At 36.5% G+C, this 23,893-nt stretch overlaps 1 protein-coding gene across 1 annotated transcript in view; it reads right to left on the bottom strand.

Annotated features, from left to right (window-relative positions):
• The window catches only part of USP33 (ubiquitin specific peptidase 33), a 47,763-nt gene that overhangs the window by 18,439 nt on the left and 5,431 nt on the right, over positions 1 to 23,893 (bottom strand). Inside the window, exons 5-14 of the mRNA XM_007946494.1 lie at positions 22,210 to 22,312; positions 19,777 to 19,846; positions 16,377 to 16,490; positions 12,920 to 12,998; positions 12,189 to 12,606; positions 10,968 to 11,108; positions 3,783 to 3,898; positions 2,002 to 2,174; positions 1,806 to 1,876; positions 342 to 375 (exon numbers count right to left, since the gene is read on the bottom strand). Of these exons, the coding sequence (XP_007944685.1) occupies positions 342 to 375; positions 1,806 to 1,876; positions 2,002 to 2,174; positions 3,783 to 3,898; positions 10,968 to 11,108; positions 12,189 to 12,606; positions 12,920 to 12,998; positions 16,377 to 16,490; positions 19,777 to 19,846; positions 22,210 to 22,312 (1,319 nt within the window). The remainder of the gene's footprint in view (positions 1 to 341; positions 376 to 1,805; positions 1,877 to 2,001; positions 2,175 to 3,782; positions 3,899 to 10,967; positions 11,109 to 12,188; positions 12,607 to 12,919; positions 12,999 to 16,376; positions 16,491 to 19,776; positions 19,847 to 22,209; positions 22,313 to 23,893) is intronic.

Below are 23,893 nucleotides of genomic sequence, written 5' to 3'. Positions count from 1 at the left end.
AGGCCCTTTAGTGGCATAGTGTGTAATACATTTGACCAGAGGTTAAGTGGTTCAAACCAACCAGCTGTTCTGTGGGAAGATGAAGCAATCTACTTCCATAAAGATTTACAGTCTTAAAAACCCAATGAGATCAGTCAGAGTCAGAATCGACTTGATGGCAGTGGGTGTGGTTTATTTTTTTAAATCTCTCTTTATTACCAGGACAAAACTTCAGGGACTGTATTTTTCCAAACTACAGTGGGAAATTAATTCCACAGATGTCCAATTAAAACCATTTCAAATGCAAAAGTAGCATTTTAAACACAAAACATGTAATCAAAACCACTGTCACTGTAACTTACTTTTTGCATTTTTCACAACTGTACATATTGTCACCTGCGAATAGAACAGACTTGGTCATTCTTCTCAAATTAAAAGCAATTATTTTCTTATGGTTCTGCAATTCTTTGATGCTGCCACATGCTGACCTCACAGTATACGAAAACAAGTGTCATTTTTCAGTCTCCACTCATGAGTCAGCTCATGATGTTCACTTTGCTTATAACGCCATCGCTTAACCTCCTCTCAACTTAAAGGCCTTCCTCAAATAACATCCTTCCCACGTATTCATTTAACAAAATTTACGGACTGCCTGTCATATGTTAAACTCTATGCAAGGTGTTCAGCACACAAAAATAGCAAAAGATCTTAAATAATATGAAGGACCTCACAACTAGTCTAGTTTAGCTATGTACATAAGTCTATTATGTGGTTGATCTTTTTCTTCCTTGAATTCCCAAAGCAACTTTAACATATCCTGTTGTCTTGTCCTACAGGAATTTATATAAATTCTTTCAGGATGTAATATACAGGCAGTTCTAGGTTTCAAATGAGATCTGCTCCTAATTGTGTCTTTAAGAATTTGTGAGTTGGAACAGGTGCATACAGTTCTGATTTAGCCTGACTTTAGTGCAAGAAAAAAGGAGATCCGGTGGTGCTAGGTTTAAGGCATTGGGCTATTAACCAAAAGGTCAGCAGTTCAAACCCACCAGCTGCTCTGTGGGAGAAAGATGAAGCAGTCTGCTTCAGTAAAGATTTATAGCCTTGGAAATCCTATGGAGGTCACTTTGAGTCAGAATTGACTCGATGGCAGTGAGTTTTAGTGCAAGAAAAGGCTCGAAGGCTTTTAAATGATTTAAAAGGCATGTGCAGCATGTGAAATGTGAAGGTGATTGTGATGAAGAATTTGTTGCAAGTAGGGGTTGGTTCAGTCGTTTCAAAGTAAGGGCAAATTTACCTAACATTAAAGCAGGGCTTTAAATATGGTGACACCCACTCAAAGATGGCGGCTGACCACACCACTTTGAATGCATGTGACTCTCCACAGTTCTGCCAGTAATTCACTCATGCATCAGACTTCTGAAAGGACTGACTATGCTTCTTCCAAGTCTGCCATTCCAGAGTTTTGACCCATAATTTTTTCCATTCCGGATACCATGACAAATCATTCAAACTGTAAAAAGTCTGATCTGTTCCTGTTTCACTTTGTCGGCCATGACAGAATTGTTTAGAAGCCCTGCATTAAAGGCCAAGGAGAAGTTGTCTGTTAGTCAGACATTCATAATCCAAGTAATGCCTGTATGTTTTATTTATATTCATAGTGCCATGAATATACATATTAGCCAGTGTATAGTGCCAAACAGGCAAGTACTTATGAATGTAAGTCACCTTAAAACTTCACTACTATGAATATATTTAAAGTTTAGTCCCACTAGTACTTTAGATTCACACAATTTAGTCATAATGAAAATTTTTATGTTTCTTACCTTTTAGTTCATCTCTGGCGAAGAAGGCAGCAAGACAATCTTGCAAGGTTACTACTGGACCCCAAAACCAGCTAGGGACACATGAGACAACAAACCTGAAACATCATTGACAGAAAAAAAAAAAGGAAGTGTTCTGCCAGTACAGCAGAAACAGCAGTTTTAACAAACAATAAATACAAAGAAAAAAAATACATACCTTTTCACATATTCCATGAAAAAAGCTATCCATCCTTGTGGAGCATATGCTTCACCACATGATCCTGCTTTTACTATAGAAGTTGGATGACTCGATGAATGCAGCTTAGCAAGGTCCTCCTTGCCAGGAATTGGCAAGGAGAGATCCTGAAAGGTCTCGAGGGTTACAGACACCTAAAATTGTTTTGTGTTTTAAAAATGAAATGAAAATAATACAGTACAAACATTTATGAAGACAGATTTTAGACTGCAAAGATCAAAGCAAGTTAAGCAAAAAACAAACAAAAAATAAGAATTGCTTTTACACTAATAACAGTAGGGGGAAAAAAAGCATTTGCTATGCATCAGGTGCTATTATAAATGGTTTAGATAAAATCATTTTCAATCTTCACCTAAAAACTCTGAGGGAGTTACCAGCATCCCCATTACATTCAAGGACAATGTGACTTAGAGAAGTGCTTCAAAACCAGCCACTGTGGCTTGAAATTCAAACTCTTAAGCTCTACTGCACTGGACTTCGGAAATGGGCCTTTCAAGATAGTTTTTTAATAAAGAGATGTAAAACCTGACATTAAATTTTTAATTAGTTAAACACATTTCTTGGTATTTCTACTTACATAATTGACCAAAAGAGCCTACTTTAAAATAATCCTGTTGAAAGTCATTGTTGTTGTTGTTGTTGTTACATGCCGTCGAGTCGGACCCGACTCATAGCAACCCCTCCTTGGGTTTCAGAGGCAGTATCACTACAGAAGTAGATTGCCCCATTAGATTTGACCCAAAATCTCAACATAATAATTAGAAATTGGGGGGGCTTAAGGTTTTTTGTTTTTTTTTTTAATTTTGAAGGATACTATTTTATATTATAGGAGCTCTGGTGGCATAGTGCCTAAGGCATATGACTGCTAATCAGAAGGCTTGCAGTTCAGTCCCACCAGCCACTCCTTGGAAGGAGGACTGGGCAATCTACTTCTGTAGAGATACCGCCTCAAAACCCAAGGAAGGGTCGCTATGAGTTTAAATTGACTCAACGGCAGTGTCTTTGTTTTTTTCAATTTCGTATTTCAGATATGAGTATCACTTAGTGGCAATAAGTTCAATATTCCAAATGAATTTAGATCATATGGTTACCTGATTAATTTACTAAAGGAAAACTTCTTAACAGATCAAAGAAACTTTGAGGAATAGGAAAAAAGAGTTGAAAAAGGTAATTTCACAGACATTCTAAGATAGTACAGATAGAATATTAATTCACATTTTAAATTAGAGGTATTATTAAAGAACTTATGGTCGTTTTAATTTATGCTCATGTTACTATCTATCAGTTTGTCACAACCTTTATTATATGACCCCCAATATAAGTAAGGAAAAATATTTACAAGCCAGAGTGCAATCAAACATAGGAAATACATTCATAACTTTATGCCCATGAATATCAACAGTTTCCAAGCATACTTATTTCATCAGCCTTGGAAGAAAATGCATGCAGCACCAATTCTTCTTGTTGAGCAACTTCTCATGTTTATAGGTGATCAAAAATAGGCAAAGACCTGAGTTAATTTTTCCTGCTAATGCAGGCCTATTCAATGAGGAGTCAAAATCAATCTTTAAGGATGTTGCTCTTACTTCTGAAAAAAAGTTCTTCTCTTAGGTTCAATTTATATTGATGTAAACATGTCAACATGATTATCAGTAATAGAAGGAATTAAACGTTATATTTTTTAAATGCTGTTTTGCTGGATTTTTTAAAAAGACCATTTGACAGAAATTTCCCATACTTACCCTGTCACAAGTCAGACACTGCACTGAACTAATAATTGTTCCATCAAATATGTCTGAAATAACACTTCTGTATTTCTTGTGCTGTTTTTTCCTCTTAGGAGATGATGCAGATTGAGCTAGGATTTAAAGACAAGTATAGAACATTAAAAAAAAAAAAATCACCTTTTCCCCTAAGAGCAGGAACAAGACAAGGATGTCCATACCCACTTTTTTTTTTTTTTTAAATTGTGATTTGGGTGAAAGTTTACAGAGCAAATTCATTTTCCATACAGCAGTTCATATACATTTCGGCTCATGACATTGACTGCAATTTCCCACAATGTAACAGCTCTCTTCTCACTTTCTCCCCAGTTACTTCTTCCCTGTATCCTTCCCTCCCGTGCACTCCTTGCCCCTGAAGCAGTCTCCCTGTGCATACACTGCCCTTCTGTTCTCCCATGATTGATGTCTCCAAGGAATGTATCCACCTGATGGAAATGTTCAGCCCATATGCTGGTCTTTTATTTGGCAGGAAGTCACCAGAGTGGGTATCAATTCCAGACCTGAAGGGCAGCTAGGGGCCATATCTCAGGGGTTCCACCAGGCTCTATCAGACCAGCAAACCTGGTCTTTTTTTTTTTTTTAATATATAAATTTGAGTTTTGTTCCACATTGTTCTCCCACTCTATCCAGGATCTCCTACAAAGACCCCCGTCCAAGTGGTTCACAGTGGTAGCTAGGCACCATCCAGTTCTTCTGGTCTCATGGTCATATAGGCCAAGGATCACATAGTCTACCAGTCCCTTGAACTAATTGTTTCCACACATCTTTGGTTTTCTTCATTCGTATTTGCTCTGGATGAGGAGAGACCCACTGTTGCATCTAGATGGCTGCTTGAAAGCTTTTAAGATCCCAGCCGCTACTCACCAACGTAAGATGTGGAACAATGTTTTGGTGTAGTATGTTATGCCAATTGAGCTTGATGGCCCCTGGGACCATGGTCCCGAGCCCAAAAGTCCCAACTACTTGTTCCCTCTGGCCACACCCACTTTTACCACTGCTATTCAATCCTGTATGGGAAATTTTAACCAGATTAATTAGGCAAGAAAAAGAAATAAAGAACATCCAAATTGGAAAGGAAGACATAAAATGCCTTCACAAATGATATGATCGTATATATAGATACAAAGAATACAAAAAAGAGCTGCTAAATGAATTTGGCAAAGTTGTAAGGTGCAAAATCAATATACCCAAGTCAATCATGTTCCTATACAGCAGCAATGAATAAACCAAAAATGAAATTAAGAAAACAATTTCATTTGTAGTAGCATCTTTCTGAAGGAATGAAATAACCTAGGAATTAAACAAGGAGGTGAAACACTTATACATTGAAAACAACAGTGCTGAAAGAAATTAATGAACACCTAAATAAATGTCCATGGACAGCTAAGACTTAATACTGTTAAGATGTCAGTAATACCAAAAGCAATCCTAGATTAAACATAATCCCTATCAAAAATCTAATAAGGTTTTTTTGCGGAAATGAAAAAGCCACTTTTAAAATTCATATGGAATTGCAAGGGGTTCGAGTAGCCAAAAGAATACTGAAAAATATCAAAGTTAGAGGACTCACACTTCCTGATTTCAAACCTTACTATAAAGCTACAATAATCAAAACAGTTAAGGGGAAAGGAGGAAAGTATAGCATTGGCATTAGGACAGACATATAGACCAAACAAATAGAACTGAGTCCGGAAGTAAACCCATACACCATCGCCAGTTGGTTTTCAGTAAAAGCACCAACTCCATGCAATGGGGAAAAAATAGTCTCTTCGATAATGAATGGTCCTTGGACAACTGGATCTCCACATGCAGAAGAATGAGTTGGATTCCTACCTCTCACCTCATACAAAACTTAACTCAAAATGTATCAAAAACCTGGAAATAAGAGCTAAAATTGTGAAACTCCTAGAGGAAAATATAGCAGTAAATCTTCAAGACTTTGTATTTGGTAATGGACTCCTAGATATGACACCAAACCATGAATGAAAGAAAAAATGCATACATTTGATTTCATTAAAATGAAAAACTTTTGTGCTTCAACAGGTTTTATTACGAAAGTGAAAAGACAACCTATGGAATGGTAAAAATATTTGGAAATCATTTATGTGATGAGGGCTTGATAATCGGAATATATAAAGAAGTTCTATAATGCAACAATGAAAAGACAAAACAACCCAATCAAAAAATGGGCATAGGATAGGAATAAACACTTCTCCAAAGAAGATATACAAATGGTGAATGAGCACATGAAAAGACATTCAATGTCATTAGTCATTAGGGACAGGCCAAAAAAAAAAGACCACAGTGAGGTATCGCTTTATACCCATTTAAGATGGCTATCATGTAAAAAAAAAAAAAAAAAGGAAAATGACAATTATTGGGAAGAATGTCGAGAAACTGGAACTCACACAATACTGGTAGAAATGTAAAATGGTGCAGCCACTATAGAAATCATTTTGTTTCCTCAAAAACTTAAGCACAGAACTACCAACCATATGTCTCAGTAATTCTATTCCTAGGTATATACCCAAAAGAACTGAAAGTAGACACTCAACTACTTGTGCACCAATGTTCATCACAGCATTATTCACAATTTTGTTGGACAACCCAAGTGCTCAACTGTAGATGAATATATAAACAAAATGTGGTATAGCCACACAGCGGAAATTTATTCGGCTATTAGAAATATCTATAGTAGGCAAATTCATTGAGACAGAACGCATATTAGAGGTTACCAGGGGTTAGAGGAAGGGAAGAGGGGGAGTTATTACATGGGTACAAAGTTTCTGTTTGGGGTGATCGAAAGTTTTGGAAATGGATGGTGGTACATGTTGCACAACAATCTGAATATAGTTAATGTCCATGAATTGTACACTTACAGGTAGTTAAAATGGCAAATGTTTTATATATATATATATATATATATATATATATATATATATATATTTTAACACACACAAAAAAAATTTTCTCAGATCAAAGTAGTTCCTTTAATATTCTTCTCTAGACTCCTTAACAGTAAATATTATTATACTAAGAAGAAATTTTCAAAATACAATTCAGGAATACTACTTTGAAAAGACACAAAGAAATCAATCAGATAGGACTTATGCTGGTTAATATATATATATATGTATATATATATATATGTATATATATATATATATACATATATATATATATATATATATATATATATATATATATATATATATATATAATACATACACACACATGACCCTTGGCCACTATCTGATGTTATATATATATATGTGTGTGTGTGTCTAATGTATGAGAAAGTGAAAAGAACTCTGAATAAGCACAATGTTCAGATCAATTTTTCCATATGCAGAATTAAAGGTTTGGCCTCATCATGGTTATGTTCAACAAGTCAAGGAAAGGAAAAGGAAAAGAGTTTAGGCAATGGGGAAAAAGGTAAAGATGAAACAGGAGAGGTTCAGTCTCCCTATCTTGACTTCAATCAAAGCAATTCTGCTATTGTTTATCTGCTTTTGCTTCCAAGTAAGGTTTTATTTGAAAAAAATGATTCTGAGACTTCAAAACAGTTGAAAACCACTGCACTGGGAGATTTTGGAGTTCAACTGAGATTTAAAATTAAATAGCTTTGTTTAAATTTTTGCCCGTTCACAAATGTGTTTATTATAAACTTTTAAGAGCTTTTTATATGTCTTGAATACAAGTTCTTTGTCAAATACATGATTTACATGTATTTTCTCCCATTCTTTTAATTTCTTAAGTGTCTTTGCCAAGAAAAAGTTTTTAATTTGTAGGTCCAATTTATCTTTTTTTTTCATTTATAAAGCACACTTTTTATGTCATATCCAAGAATTTTTTTGCCCAAATCAAAGTCAAGACAACTTTCTCCTATGTTTTCTTCTAAGAGTTTTATAGTTTACATATTTATTTTATTGCTTTTGATAATACAGATAAAAAAGTATACACCAACCAATTCACCATTTCTACAAGCATAGTTCAGTGACACTGATCTTTGAGTTGTACAATCATTCTCAACCTCCCTTCCTAAGTTTTTCCTTCCCCAATAACATAAACTATCCCCTAAGCTTCCTATCTAATCTTTCAAGCTGCTGTTGTCAATTTGATCCTTTATAAATATTTCTTAAAAAAGAACACAGTGCTCAAAGCAGACATTTTTTACTAGTTCAGCTAAACTATTATTTAGTTAAGAAGACCGAAAAGATACTTTTGGTTTAAGGTTTAAAGATTATCTCAGGGCAACAGTTTCAGGGATCATCCAGGATCCATGGCTTGAGACAGCCTGGAGTCCATGAGGTCTAGAAATTCTGTTTTGCATTTTTCCACTTTTGATCAGGATTCTTGCAGAGATGCAGATCAAAATATTCAGTAATAGTTGTGGGGCACCATCCAGTTCTTCTAGTCTCATGGCAAAGGAGGCAGCTATTCATAAAGCAATAACCACACATTCCATATCATCTTCCTATTTCCTATCTTTCTTCCTCTGTTGCTCTGGGCAAATAGAGACCAAATGTTGTGCCTTGCACAGCTGCTAGGAAGCTTCTAAGACCCCAGGCACTACAAAACAAACTAGGAGGTAGAACAGAAATACTAAACATGTTATTAGGCCAATCATCTGGGATGTCCCATGAAACCATGATCCTAAACCTCCAAACCAAGGAACCAAACCCTATGAAGTGTTTGGTTATACATAAGCAGCTTCAGCAGTTACTTTTCTTTTTGGTTGAAATTTGCCCAATGCAATACATCTTCTGATGTCCTGATGGCTGCTTCCATTGGTGTTGATTGTAGAACCAAGTAATATGAAGTCTTTGACGACTTCAATCTTTTCTCCACTTATTGTGATGCTGCTTATTGGTCCAGTTGTGAGGATTTTTGTTTTATACTGAAATATAATCCATACTGCAGACTGTAGTCTTCAATCTTCATCGGCAAGTGCTTCAAGTCATCCTCACTTTTCAGCAAGCAAAGTTGTCTCATCTGCATATTGCAGGTTGTTAATGAGTCTTCCTCCAATCCTGATGCCACGTTCTTCTTCATATAGTCTAGCTTCTCAGATTATTTGTTCAGCAAACAGACTGAATAAGTATGGTGAAAAGATACAACCCTGATGCACTCCTTTCTTGATTTTAAACCTTTCAGTGTCCCTTTGTTCTGTTTGAATGACAGGTTCCTGGTCTATGTACAGGTTCCTCATGAGCACAATTAAGTGTTCTGGAATTCCCATCCTTATCAATGTTATCCATAATTTGTTATGATCCACACAATCTAATGCTTTTGCACAGTCAATAAAACGTAAGTAAACATCTTTCTAGCATTCTTTGCTTTCAGCTAAGATTCATCTGACATCAGTAATGATATCCCTCCTTCCACGCTGCAGTGTAGTAAATTATTTTGGGTGGCTTTTCTACCAGTAAGTCTTTGTAAACTCCAAGGTGGGATTTGCTATGAGCAACTGAGCAGATCCTGATTGCTGAAGGTGTCCACCTGGAGTATTTCTGTTGGGAGTGGCACAAAACAATGTTCTGGGAGGTTCCCACTCTCTCTCAGGTGCTTAGAGTTCTGATGCTATAATTGGCTAGTTTGACCACCCTGCCGGGCTCAAAAGGAGGCCTCCTAGAGGCAGAACTCTCTCGGACTGCTGGTTGAGGAAGATGTGCTGCTGAAAGAGACACACACCCCAGAAAGAGACACGTGCTGCTGGGAAAGAGGCGCGAGAGACACGCATTGCTGAGTGAGACACCGAGGGACCAGCACTGCTGGGAGAGAGACTGTGAGAGACTTTTGGCTGAGGGACAGTGGGCTGGGAGAGAGACTGACTGTTCTTCCTGAACTTGAATTGTAGTCTGGTGCTTCCCTAATAAACCTCATAATCTGTGAGCTCTGTGTGGCCACTGCAGAGAATTATCAAACCCAGGAGAGAGGTGGTGGGTGCTTTGGGAGGAACGGTTGGTGAAAGGGCTGGAGGGGGCAGCATGTCTGGCCTTGTAGGAATAGGCCTTGGGTTACTGCTGGTAATCCTGTCTTCCTCTTGTAGGGTTAGAGGAGGTCAGAACATGGGGCCTCCTCGCCATTTCTGCACATGTCTTCTTCTGAATCCAGTTTGCATTTCTGGAAGCTCTCTGTCAATATACTGCGGCAACCAGTTTTGAATTATCTTCAGTAAGATTTTACTTGCATGCAATATTAATGATACTAATAATTTATCCACAGAATGTGGAAATTACTGAACAATATCATTAATATCTCACACAAGTAAGTATCATCAGTGCTCCTTTAAAAAAATGAAAAAATCTCCTATATAAGACCAAATGATCAACAATTACTTTAAAACAAATATGAGAATGTATGGGGGCAGGGAATCAAGATTAATGCAAATGGAGCAACCAGAACAGAAATATGATAATATTCATTCATGTATTATGAAGAATGTAACCAATGTCACTGAACAACTTGTATAGAAACTGCTGAATGGGAAACTAAACTGCTGTATAAACCTTAACCAAAACATAATAAAATATTATTTAAAAAAAAACAAAACTTATAACCTAGTAACTCTAATTCTAGGTATTTACACTAGAGAAGTAACAATTTACATTCACACAAAAATCCGTACACAGGTGTTATAGTAGCATTACTCATAATCACCAGAACTAGAAACCATCCAAATGTCCATCAATGAATGAATGGGATAAACTGTGATATAACCACATTGCTCATCAACAGATAACTAACAATGTGACTACACCTCAAATGCATTATGCTAAGTGAAAGAACTTAGCTTGAAAAGACTATATATATACTCTATGACTCCATTTATGACATTCTGAAAAAGGCAAAAGAGAACAGAGAAGAGATCAACATTGCCTGGGCTTAGGCACAGCATAAAGAGAATTCCTGTTTGTGGTGGCAGTAACAAAAATCTATGCAGTTGTTAAAACTCAACAGTACGCTACACAAAAAAAATATTAATTGCACTATATGTAAATTAAAGAGTTCCACACACAACAAATGTTTATTTAAATCATGGTTCTATTTAAATCATGGTTCTGTAAAATTATTATCAAGTCAACTTGAAAGGACAGAAAAATAATTCATGATTAACACTTGAATAACTGAAACCTTTACCTTTTTTCTGTGTGGGTGCCAATCCTGGCCACAAATTGCCTGATTTTGGAGGGCTTGTTGATAAACGTGAATTAACACCTTCATTTGATGGAAGGATCTGTGGTGCAGGTAGGTCATTCAAATGGACATCAGTGATATATTCTGTAATATTTAAAATCTGCATTATAACCTTAAATGTTAAAATTCTTCCACATGTCAAATAATACTAATTAATTTAAAGATTTCTTCATTGTTTTTTAACATAATTTACATTAAAAAATGTCAGGTGAAATAATTTATGGATGAAGTATTCCTAAGCAAAATGAATTATTTTTCTAACTAGGACCTCAATTAATGTTTATAACATACTACTGTTGTAGGCAATTCAGGAAGTAAAAAAAACTGTCCTATTAGTCCAGATTTAATATTAAGATATAAAAAAAGACATTCAAGATAGTTTTTTTTCAAAACCAACTATGCTGGAGAAGAGATTATCCTCCCAAACTAACATAGTAATCATTAACATGGTATGTTAGTAATCTAACACAAACAAGAAATTTCAACATAATCATAAAATATTCCTACAGATAAGGGAAACATGTACTTCTCTGTCAGAATAGAAATTTCAGAATTAAATTATAAGATGAACTGAGAAAAGGTAAGTTCCCTGAGAATTATCATGATCGTTTGTTGTTAGATTCCAAGTATGTAACACACAGCCCTATCAAGGCAAGGGACTTACTTATAAGGATTCAATAAATATTTTCATAGAAGACCCTGATATAGAGAATCTTTAAGGATTTTTCCAAAGAATGTACAAATATTTCCCACATATATCAAAACCAAACCAAACTCACTGCCATCGAGTCGATTCCAACTCATAGCAGCTTTCATTGGGTTTCCAAGGTGGTAAATCTTTAGAGAAGTAGATTGCCCCATTCTCCTTCCACGGAGTGGCTGGTGGGTTTGAACCACGAACCTTCTGGTTAGCAGTCAAATGCCTTAGGGACTGTGCCACCAGATCTCCTTATTTTTCACACAGGCATTTCTTACGTCAACCATGAGTAAAAGCAGATTGATTATTTGATGGTTAGAGGAAGAAATCACTCAAGGCCTTTCTAAAAGGAACAGTTAATGCAATCTAGGTCAGTAACTGGGAAAATTTTTTTCTGTAAAGGATCAGATAGTGTCTATAAACAAAATAATACTATCACTTTAATGAACAAATTATTAAATTGTCACCTGAAGCTCTGCTGTGTATTTGCACTTTGACAGTTTCCTGGTTGTTCAAGTTGACTGTTTCAGATACAGATTCTCTATCTTTATCTAATTCTCCTTCTGAATTCATTTTATTAATCTTATTGCACATCTTCTCCTTTTGCCAGTCTTTTGACATTTCTGAATTGTTGTCATCTTCTTGAATTAACATTGTTGTTTCATTATTATCTTCTGGAAAGCCCCTAGAGCCACTTTCATTTTCGGCTTTATCACTACTGCCACAAGATTCACAGGATTGAAAATCTACATCTGACTGGCTTTTGTCTTCTTCCATATTCTCCTCAGTCGTTATAGTTTGAGTGTCTTCCTCTACTTCCATGACCTGCTCTTTCAATTCTTCATGAAGCAGATCCATTAAACATCGAAGAAATTCTTGAGCATCCTAGTATATCAGCAACATAGATATTACCACTTCATTAAAAATATGTTTATGTAGAAACTTAAAGGTAAATATACAAAATGTGGTTATCAGTTGATTTATAAATGCATAGTATTATATTGAATACAAGTTTGTAGAACATAGGCACTGGCGGGATAGTAAAATTATAAGCAACAAATATGAAAAAAGATTACTAATTTTGGTAAATACACATAAAATGATGACCCCAAAATATAAATGACAACATTAAACCATAACAGCATTTTTTCACCAAGCTTATAAAACATTATGATTGAAAAGCAATGTAAAAATTTACCTGCTGGGAATACCCCCGAAATGTTGGATTTACAGTTTTAATTCCTTGAAACAGATTAGTAGGCACCACAGATCCTGGCCTGAGTAAGAAGACATAATTAAAGAGATAAATTCTGTGATTTTAAATTTTTATTTCAGAAACTAATAACCAAGAATTCAAAGTGTTAAATAAACTGAAAAGTGACCACGTTTCAAAAATCATTCAGAAACGTCCTGTACTTTTCATGGGCTCATCTGAACATTTTATCATTGCTAAAAACCCTTGTAGTTGATTCTAACTCATGGTGACACTGTATGTTACAGAGGAGAACTGCTCTGTAGCATTTTCTTGGCTATAATCGTAACAGATGTAGATGACTAGGCATTCTTCTGCAGAAGAGCTGGTGGGTTCAAATCTCCAAATTTTAGGTTAGCTACAAATCATTTTCAGCACTCAAAGCCTTCTGATAGGTAGATAAGCTGGATTTTATTGCTCTCTTCCCCACAATGCACCATTGTATGACTTTTCAAAAGGCCTTCTATCATTACTTAAAATAAAATTCCTGTACAGGGATAATTAAGTACTACATTAGTAGTACAGGAATTTTAAGTAATGGGGCAGTTCTACTCTATCCTATGTTGTTGTTGTTGTTGTTGTTATGTGCCGTCGAGTCAGCCCTGACTCATAGCGACCCCTCCTTGGGTTTCCGAGGCAGTATCACTATACGGAAGTAGGACTGCCCAACCTTCCTTCCGAGGAGTGGCTGGTGGGTTTGAACCGCCAGCCTTCTGGTTAGCAGTCAAGTGCCTTAGCCACTATGCTACCAGAGCTCCCTACTCTATCCTATAGGGTCACTATGAGTTGGTTTGGTTTTCTAGTACACCAAGTTTAAGTAAAAACTTAAAACCACCCATCAAATACCCATAAAACCAAAAACAAACAAAAAGTAACCAAATGTATAAAAACAAATCATACACGTACAAGAAATTTAATTAATTATGAATTCTAAGTTGGTTTTGAAGTTAGGTAAATTTCCAAAAATACTAAGTTTAAACTACAGGACAAAGAAACTTAATCATACCAGTTAAAAGCTAGTGCTACCTATATAAAAAAAGAAGTTACAAAGAGGGCTTCAAATCTACTTCTGTAATGATATCACCTCGGAAACCCAAGGAGGGGTCGCTATGAGTTGGGTCCAACTTCACGGCACATAACAACAACAACAACATCCTCCTTCCACAGAGCGGCTGGAGGGTTTGAACCACTGAATTTCTGGTAGGAGCCAAATGTCTTACCCACTATGCCATCGGAAGTAGACTGCCCAACCTTCCTCCCGGGGAGTGGCTGGTGGGTTTGAACTGCCAGCCTTCTTGTTAGCAGTCAGGTGCCTTAGGCACCACGCTACCAGAGCTCCCATTCTCAGTAATAGCAAATACTAATCTATGGGTGGATACATAGGTAGACAGAAAACAAAATCAGGTATGGATAAATGAACAGGAATATACCCACGACCATACATAGGTTTGGCAGATGATATTCCTACCTATGTATTTGTGTGTGCTATAAAAATGTCCACATGCAGTACAAAGCTAACAGGGGGAAAAGTTAGGATAACTTCTTAGCCACAACTAAGCACCTTGAGGGTGTGATTCGATGGACATGCGCACTTGAGACTATGGTCACAGGGAGTATCTCAAGCTTAATTGGCACAACACAGGACCCAAAAATATTGTTCTATATCAAACTTCAGTGAGTAGCAAATGGGGTCTAAAAAGCTTACGAGCAGGTATCTAAGATGCAACTGTTGGTCTCTCCTCATCTGGAGCAAAGAAGAGTGAAGAAAATCAAAGATGCATGGGAAGAGTTAGCCTAAAGGACTAAGAGACCATGAGAATCTCAGCCTCTATAACCCTGAGACCAAAAGAACTAGATGGTGCCTGGCTACCAATCCCAACCATTTGGAAAGGGATCAAAATTGGAGATCCTGAATAGAAAAAAAATGTGGAACAAAATTAAAAAGCATAAAAAGACCAAATTTACTGGTCAGCAGAGACTGGTGAAACCCCAAGATTATGACCAAGAGTCACCCTTCAGGCCTGGAACTGAACTCACTCCCATGGCTTAACTCTCAACCAAACGATAGGCCTACTACAACAGGGACATGTACTCCTTAGAACAATCAACCATGGGCAATCACAAAGGCAGCATTTGCACAGGGAGAAAGGCAGGGAGGTGGGAATGCAGAGGCAAGAAGGACACAGCGAAGGGTAACCACATGGAGGAAGTAGGAGGATATGGCAGGGAATGTAATCAGTGTCACAAAATAAAATGTGTATGAATTGCTGAATGTAAAACGAATCTGCTTTGCAAAATTTCATCCAAATCACAATAAAATGTTAAAAAAAAAAAATTAAAAATCCCTCAAGGTTTCAACAATAGCAGCCTGAACTTGCTTCAGCAATTCAAGATTGTATTTCCAGTCCAGATACTTATAAACTTTCATATGACACCTTTGGAGTCCTAGATAGAGCACTCTTGCTTGGTTAACTGAAAGGCTGGTAGTTCAGGTCCACCAAGAGATGCTTTAGAAGAAAGGCCTGGGAAGTTACTTCTAAAATGTTAGCCACTGAAAACCCTATGGAAGGCAGCTGTATTCTGACACATATCGGTCACCAAGAACCAGAGTCAACAAATGGCAACTTTATTTTTATATGACACCTTCACTTGGATGTTCAGTTTCAAACAACATGCCCATAACGGAACTCAAGACTGTCCTTACACCACTTTTCTTCCACCTTTTTTTTCAACTCTATAAATGTACTTCTGTCATGGACTGAATTGTGTCCCCAAAAAATATTTGTCAACTTGGCTGGGCTATGATTCTCAGTGGTTTGGCAGTTATGTAATGATGTAATCATCCCACGATGTGATCTGATATGATCATCCAATCAACTGTAAAAAGATTAGGGTGGAATGCAACACCCTTACTCAGGTCATAGTCCTGAGCTGACTTAAGGGGAATTTCCCTGGGGTATAGCCCACATCACCTTTTATCTTACAAGAGAAAAAAGGAGATAGAAGTGGGCAGAGAGCAGAGAGAAAACAACCTTGGTACCATGAAAGAGCCGGAAGCGGAGCATGTCCTTTGGACTCAGGGCCCCTACACTGAGAACCTCCTAGACCCAGGGGAAGATTAATGCCAAGACACAAGTCTCCAAGGGACTCTAGGCCCGCAGATGTTGAAAGGAAACAAGGATCTTCCCCTAGAGCTGATACAGACTGAAAACTTTCTCCTAGAGCTGGTGCCCTGAATTTGGACTTCTAGCCTCCTGAACCGTGACAGGATAAACCTGTTTGTGAAGCCATTCACTTGTAGTATTTTTGTTAGAGCAGCACTAGATAACTAAGACAACCTCTAACCTTTGAATGTTTATAATATTCATTAAAAAAATAAAGAAAATATATATTAAGTACATACCTGCTTTTATGCCACAGTTCTGTCATCAGTTTGAGATAGCTTTTACAAATGGCTGGTTTCTTATCTGTTCGAGCTAGTCCTCCGCAATCAAGAAAAAACTGTGTCAAAGGTGGGCTAATTAAAAAGAAAGAAGGAATCAAAGTGTAACACAGATCAACTTTTAATTATTCAAAAGAACTGACAGCACACATCTTCCACCAAATGAAACTCACCACCACTGAGTCAATTCTGACTCATAATACCCCCCCCCCGGGTTTCCAAGGCTGTTTATCTTTACAGAAGCAGTCTGCCCCATACATATTTTTTCTGAGGAGCAGCAGCCGGGTTCAAACTACTCACCTTTTGGTTAGCAGCCAAATGCCTTAACCACTACACCACCAAAGCACATTATAAATATCCCCATACCTATTATTTCTCTGCTCTCTTATAGTAGCGCCCAAGGCACTTGACTGTTAACCAGAAGGCTGGTGGTTCAAAAGCAGTAGCCCCTCCTCGGAAAAAAGACTGGAAAATCTACTTCCATAGAGATACTGCCTCGGAAACCCAAGGAGGGGTCACGATGAGTCAGGACTGATCCGATGGTAGTAAGTTTGAGCTTCTGAGTTTCTTATAGCTAGAATTTCTCCCCACTATATCACCAAAGCCCTCCATGTTGCAAAATCCAATGAACACATTTCACTCCCTATGACAACTTCTGTCACAGGTTATCACCCCCTTATTCCTGAATAATCCTTCTTTTAACTACTGTAATAGACTTTTTAACTTTCCTTTTTTAGCTCTCTAACAACTCATTTCTTTTTTGCTCTTCTTGTTCTTAACAGACATCTGTTATGAGGATTCCTCAGGACTTGATCTTTAGATCTTTAGACTTTACCTTTCTTTACTCTTTTCCTCAATAATCTTAAATTTCACATATATGCCAACAATGGCAAAATTTACATAAAGGTAAATATCTCACCTACACTCAAGACTTGTATTAAACGCCCAAACTGATGGCAGTCATGGGAATCTCAAATTTAAGATGCTCAAAAGTAACATTCAAGTGGATCTGCTCTTTCTCTAGGTTTCCACATCCCAAAAATGCTACGGATAGCTACCCAGTGGCTCAAGCTATAAAACACTAATCTTTTGTGAGTTTGATTGGCTTGAAGGAGCCTCTTTCAATCTATTCAGTTATAGAAAACTAATTGGGCAAAAACAAAATCCTGGCCTGCAATAAATTCACCACCCTATGAAGGTATTTGACAGCTATCAACAAAGCCATTTCTTAGCCAACACTATAACCTTATGATCTATGTTTTTTTTTTCCCAATGAAATGAAAGAAGTTGCATAGTAAATTCATGGAAGCATTACTGTATAATAGGACTAAGGGTCTGGAACAACACACACAAAATCTCAGATTCAAAATTCTGTTCTAGTATTTACTAGCTGGTAATCTTGGCAAAGTTATTTAAACCTCTGTCTCTGTTTCCTTAATCATACAAATAACAATAGTGCTTACCTATATGGAGTATTTATAGTATGATTACATTACTACTATTAAACTTTATACCTCCCTCTCTGTCCACCCCATCCATATTCTATCAACCAGTCATTCTCCTGAAAACGTTTATCTCCCATACTTCTACTCCTTTCATACTATTCTAGTTGATGCAAGTTACTACAATTTCTCGCCTAGATTACTACAACAGCCTCTTAACTGGTCTTCCTAATTCTATTCTCTTTCCCGTCTAATCCACTGTCCACATGGCAACCACAGAAATCTTTTTTACAATTTCCACTGGATTATTTAGCTTCACTGTTGTAAAATAACCAAATCAACCCCACTGCCATCCAGTCTGGTTCCTCAGATAATACAAAGCTCTTTGTCACCTCAAGGTTTTCAGTGTTGATCGTTCTTGATCCTTGAATCTGGAATGTTCTCTCCAACTTTTCATCCAACTATTTTATACTCATTCTTTCAAATTAAATGTTACTTGTTCAAAGAGTCCTTCTATGATCTCTTAATAAAAATTGAGTTCTATTTCACAGAATTAAATCATACGGTAGACAACTCAATGTAAAGTATTTACACAAAAAACAAACCCATTGCCATCAAGCAACCCTGTAGGACAGAGCAGAAATGCCCCACAGGATTTCCAAGGCTGTAATGTAAATCTATAAGGAAGCAGACTGCCTCATCTTTTTGCTGTGAAGTGGCTAGTAGGTTTTAACCTGTGACATTTGGATTAACAGCTGAGTTTTCAACCACTGCGGCACCATGCCTCCTTAAAGTATTTATAGGTTAAATAAAAATGAGATTATTTGGGCACAAAAACTATTGAAAGGACATCCTAAAGCAAGAGAAATTAGAAGAGCAATCAGTAATGCATACATTCAGTCTCCACCTACTGTTCTGAAAAGGCAAACCCAGTAAACTGAGTAGTATGCCAAAGTCAGTGAATTCTGAATTCTGGTCCTGATTCAGTGTGCCTAAACTGAAGTATAATACCCACCCCTACCTACCCTGTATCACTATCATTTAGGGTAGGGAAAAAACAAAAGGAATTCTTTATGAGGCTTTCTACCTAGAGAAAAATACAACATATTTTCATAGAATCACTGGACTAAAAAGGATTTGAAAAAATTAATTACTTTAAATTCATTTCCTATTTGTATTAGGGGAAAAAAAAAAAAAAAAAAAAGCTGTCTGAAAGGCATACAACTACCTAAAGACTGAGCCAGAATCAATGATCCCAGGAAACAGATGGCATGCATAGAGCAACCCTTTCAGAACAACAATGGTTTATGTCCCAGCCCAGTTTCTACTCCACTTTACCCTGGGAGTCAGTCAATACGAAGAAAGGGGAAATAAATTTTGCAGAAATGTTTTCATTTTAAGCTTTTAGTTAATATACACAATTTTTTAAATAGAGGCATTTCAGAAAGTGGGAAAAATAAAGTTCAGGAAAGAACGAGAAATGTAATCAGCAATTTATAAAACCTTGCTGGTTAGGGAAGGTCCCTGGGTAGCACAGACAGTTTGCTCTTGACTACTAACCTAAAGGCTGGTGGTTCCAACTCACCCAGCGGCACTGCGGAAGAAAAGACTGACAGCCTGCTTCTGTAAAGGTTACAGCCAAGAACACCCCATGAAGCAGTTCTACTCTGTAACAGAAGGTGTTGCAATGAATTTAAACTGACTCAATGGCAATAGATTTGTTTTTTAGTTTTGTTCGTTAGGAGAACTGAACAGAATTGTTAATCCTCTCCTATACTGCTGCTAGTATGTGTATGTCTGTCTTTCCCTTTCTTCTCTATTCTTTTCTAAGCATACCATAGTAGCATAGTTTTCTGCTCAATGTGACCTTAAAAAAAGTATACAAATAAAGCAACAATAAAATTAATTTCTTTACTTACCAATTGGAAAGGGCTTGCAAAGCTGCGTTCATATAACAAGTATTTCCAATATTTTTCAAACCTGTAAGTCCTATTAAGAAAAAAATTAAAATTATGCCATCATTCAATAATGCAAATTGACTCAATTTTGTAGGCCTTACTAAGTATGTAGCCATGATTCTCAAACGATGTTATGCCCCACAGAAATACAATATAACGACTAAATGAACTCAAAAAGAGTTCAGACTTTTGGAAACCTCAGAGTCATCAAATTACTGAGCTGTTTAGAGAAATTCAGGAGTCCCCTGGATGGTATAAGTGGTTAAGTACTTGACAATTGACAGAAAGGCTGCTGTTCAAAACCACAAAGAGGCACCCTGGAAGAAAGGTCAGAGCCTTAAAAACCCTGTGCAGCACAGTTTTATTCTACAACACGTGGTGTGTCTCCATGAATCGGAATCAGATTGACAACAGTGGTTTGGTTTTCGTGAGAGAACTCTAGTTATTAATTAGCTTAGTATCTGAAATTTACAGAAGCAGAACAACCTTTCTCATTGTCATTTAACAAAGAACACATCTTTAAAAAGCATAGATCTGAAACTTCTCAGTACAACTAGATTTAACTGTAAGGAAACAGCTTAATTACGATGCAAAAAACCTATGTCATGATAAATGATAAACATCCTTTTCCTCCCCATTTTAATTCATTACACTGAAAGCAGTATTTATTAAGCTGAACCATATGAAATTGCTAATTTTCAACTTGCAAACATGACAATGTCATATGGCTTAATCTAATACAATTAAGAAATCAGTGAATCATTTTTATGTCTTCTACATACATCAAACCCATCTTCATCAGCTCATACCATTATTAAATTAAAAGATGAAATAAGAGCAAATAATTCCAAAGTAAAATTATAAATGCTATTTGGGTTTAGAGCAAACACACAAAGGAAATGTAAGCATCTGAGAATCAAAAAACATGGCCAAATTAACACCTGTTGGTAAGTATTTTATAAAATTAACTGAAATATCTAAAGGATAAATTCATTATTGTATTTGCAAATTCTATAACTTGCATTAACATAGCTCTTCCACTTTACTCTCTCAACAAATTCTCACAACAGCAGTGCTGGGTGGGACAGGAATAAACCAAAACCAAACTCACTGCTGTCAAGCTGATTCGACTCATAGCAACCCCTCCTTGGGTTTCCAAGGTGGTATCTCTATGGAAGTAGATTGCCCCATCTTCCTTCTGTGGAGTGGCTGGTGGGTTTGAACCGCCAGCCTTCTGCTTAGCAGTCGAATGCCTTAGGCACTATGCCACCAGAGCTCCTGGGACAGAAACAGTTTATTTATAAACAAAGTAACTAAGCCTCTGCTGATTAGTAATCACTGGATTTTCTACTCAACAGAGATCTTCCCAGTCAAGTTCAATTCTCTTTTTTATTGCATCATGCTAGTTGCTTTATGGTACTGACTAAAATACCTAATACATAAAATATTTATAAATTATCTCTGCTACTGTAAGACTTTATATTAAAAAGTGTTCATTTATTTTCAGATAATAATTTAAATATACACCAAATACACATAACCACATGTTAAACTAATCTAGAATATTTAAGCAATATTTTGCAGTGATTACACAGAAATAAAAGATTTAAGATGCTATTTTATCATATAATTATGTCATAACTGAAATTACTATAAAGTTTAAAGGATTAAAATTCTCAAATATTGATTACAAAACAGAAAATTTAACTTTATAGTAACAACAGATCTTAAAATTATTTCAAAAACTCTGAAGCAATGGTTCTCAATGTGGAAGGGGTAGAGAACAAAGCAGAGGTATACAAGAATGGCCTTATTCTTTCCTCAAATTAATGCTGTCCCTTGGAAATTCTGCTAAGAGGATATGTTAATACTTTCCCACATCCCCCTGTCACTGACTGGTAATAAAAAAAAAAAAAAAAAGGTTGAGAATGGACCTTAAAAGATAAATTAAGTACAAAAGGTCAAAACAATCAATGGCAAAAAAGAGATTTGTTGTTGTTACGTGCCCTCGAGTCAGACCCAACTCATAGGGACCCCTCCTTGAGTTTCCAAGGCAGTATCACTACGGAAGTAGATTGCCCCATCCTCCTTCAGAGGAGTGCCTTCTGGTTAGCAGTCAAGTGCCTTAGGCACCATGCTACCAAAGCTCCCTCTCCCGGCAAAAAAGAGATTAGGATCCCCAATTTGGTGAAGTAATGGCAGAGAAACAAAGTATCACTAAAATTGTCAATTTGCTTTTTTTGTAAATACAATTTTACTAGATCAAATTCAGATTTTATTTTTAAATTGTTGTTTCCAGAGTACCTTTTAGAGTTTGAAACTTTCACATCATAAAGTTTCTTAAAGAAATGAGCAGTATCAACAGAGGAGTGTTACACAGCATAATTATTTTACCTCTTGCCTTAAGTTCATCTTCTTCTTCCACTTCTATATCCAGATCATCAAATACAGCAACCAGAGGAGTTTTTAATGTTGTGTTACTAGGTATTTTAAAATCCTTGATTACAAAAAAGATAACACACTTGAATAAATCATCAGATTACAAGAAACTAATTTTAACATACACACTATCTAAACCCTAAAAACTCATGGAGATGTTATTTTAATAAAATTCTGCATAAAATACGTGGTTTTAGCAGTTAAGAGTAAAATTTACCTTTATATTCTGAAAGAAATAAGGATATATCCCAGGTACTACCATGATATCCTAGTTTTCTTAACATAAATACTTGAGTAATAAAGCCACATTTAATAAATTACTTTTTAGAATTTAAACTCAACAACTAGCTCCCATTTAGTGAGATCTCAATGCAGCTTTACAGATTTCAGTGCACATGTTCTATATTATCTTTGCAGATTTTTACTAACTTTTTACAGGAAAAATATATACAAGTTTTTCACCAGAAAACACCAACTTATCTGTAGATTTCTACAATCTGATCTGTGTAACACTTATTTTGTATCCCATTATGCATAACAGATAGCACAATTATTTTAAATGGTAATATAATATCCCAATATTACTGTTGTTAGGTACCATAATATTGGCTGTGACTCATACTGACCCCAAGTACAACAGAACGAAACAGTGCCTGGTCCTGCGCCATCTTCACAGTCCTTATACTTAAGCCCATCATTGCAGCCACTGTGTTAATCCATCTCATTGAGCATCTTCCCCTTTTCACTAACCCTTTACCAAGTATGATATTCTTTTCTAGCGAATGGGCCCTTCTGACATCACATGACCAAAGGAGGTGAGACAAAATCTGGCCATTCTCACTTCCAAGGAGCATTCTGGCTGCACTTTTTCCAAGACAGATTAGTTCACTCATCAGGCAGTCCATAGTACTTTCAGTACTCTTTGCCACCACAAGTCAAAAGTATTAACTCTTCCTCTGTCTTCTCCAGCTTTCACATGCACCTGAGGCAACTGAAAGTGACATCTTTGTTCTCTAATACTTTAAAGAGGTCTTTTGCAGTACATTTGCCCAGTGCAATATGACATCTGATTTCTACACTGCTGCTTCCATGAATGTTGGCTGTGGACCCAATTAAAATGAAATCTCTGACAACTTCAATCTTTTCTCCATTTATCATGATATTGCTTATTGGTCAGTTGTGTGGATTTTTGTTTTATGTTGAGATGTAATCCATACTTCAGACTGTAGTCTTTAATCTTCATCAGTAAATGCTTCAAGTCATCTTTATTTTCAGTAAGCAAGGGTGTGTCGTCTGCGTGTTGCAGGTTGTTAACGAGTCTTCCTCCAATTCTAATGCCGCATTCCTCTTCATATAGTCCAGTTTCTGGGATTATTTGCTTAGCATATAGATTGAATTAGTATGGTGAAAGGATACAACCCTGATGGACACCCTTCCTGATCTTAAACCATGCAGTATCCCCTTGTTCTGTTCGAACAACAGTCTCTTCATCTATGTACAAGTTCCTCATGAGAAAAATAAAAGTGTTCTGGGATTCCCATTCTTCTCAACATTATTCATAATTTGTTATGATCCACGCAGTTGAATGCCTTTGTAAAGTCAATAAAACACAGGTAAACATCTTTCTGATATTAATTCC

The sequence above is a fragment of the Orycteropus afer genome, unplaced genomic scaffold (genome assembly GCF_000298275.1).
Source record: "Orycteropus afer afer isolate SDZICR_OR568_19922 unplaced genomic scaffold, OryAfe1.0 scaffold00164, whole genome shotgun sequence".
NCBI classification, from domain to species: Eukaryota; Metazoa; Chordata; class Mammalia; order Tubulidentata; family Orycteropodidae; genus Orycteropus; species Orycteropus afer.
The sequence above is the reverse complement of the archived record's forward strand: the minus strand, read 5'-3'. Positions and strand labels throughout refer to the sequence as shown.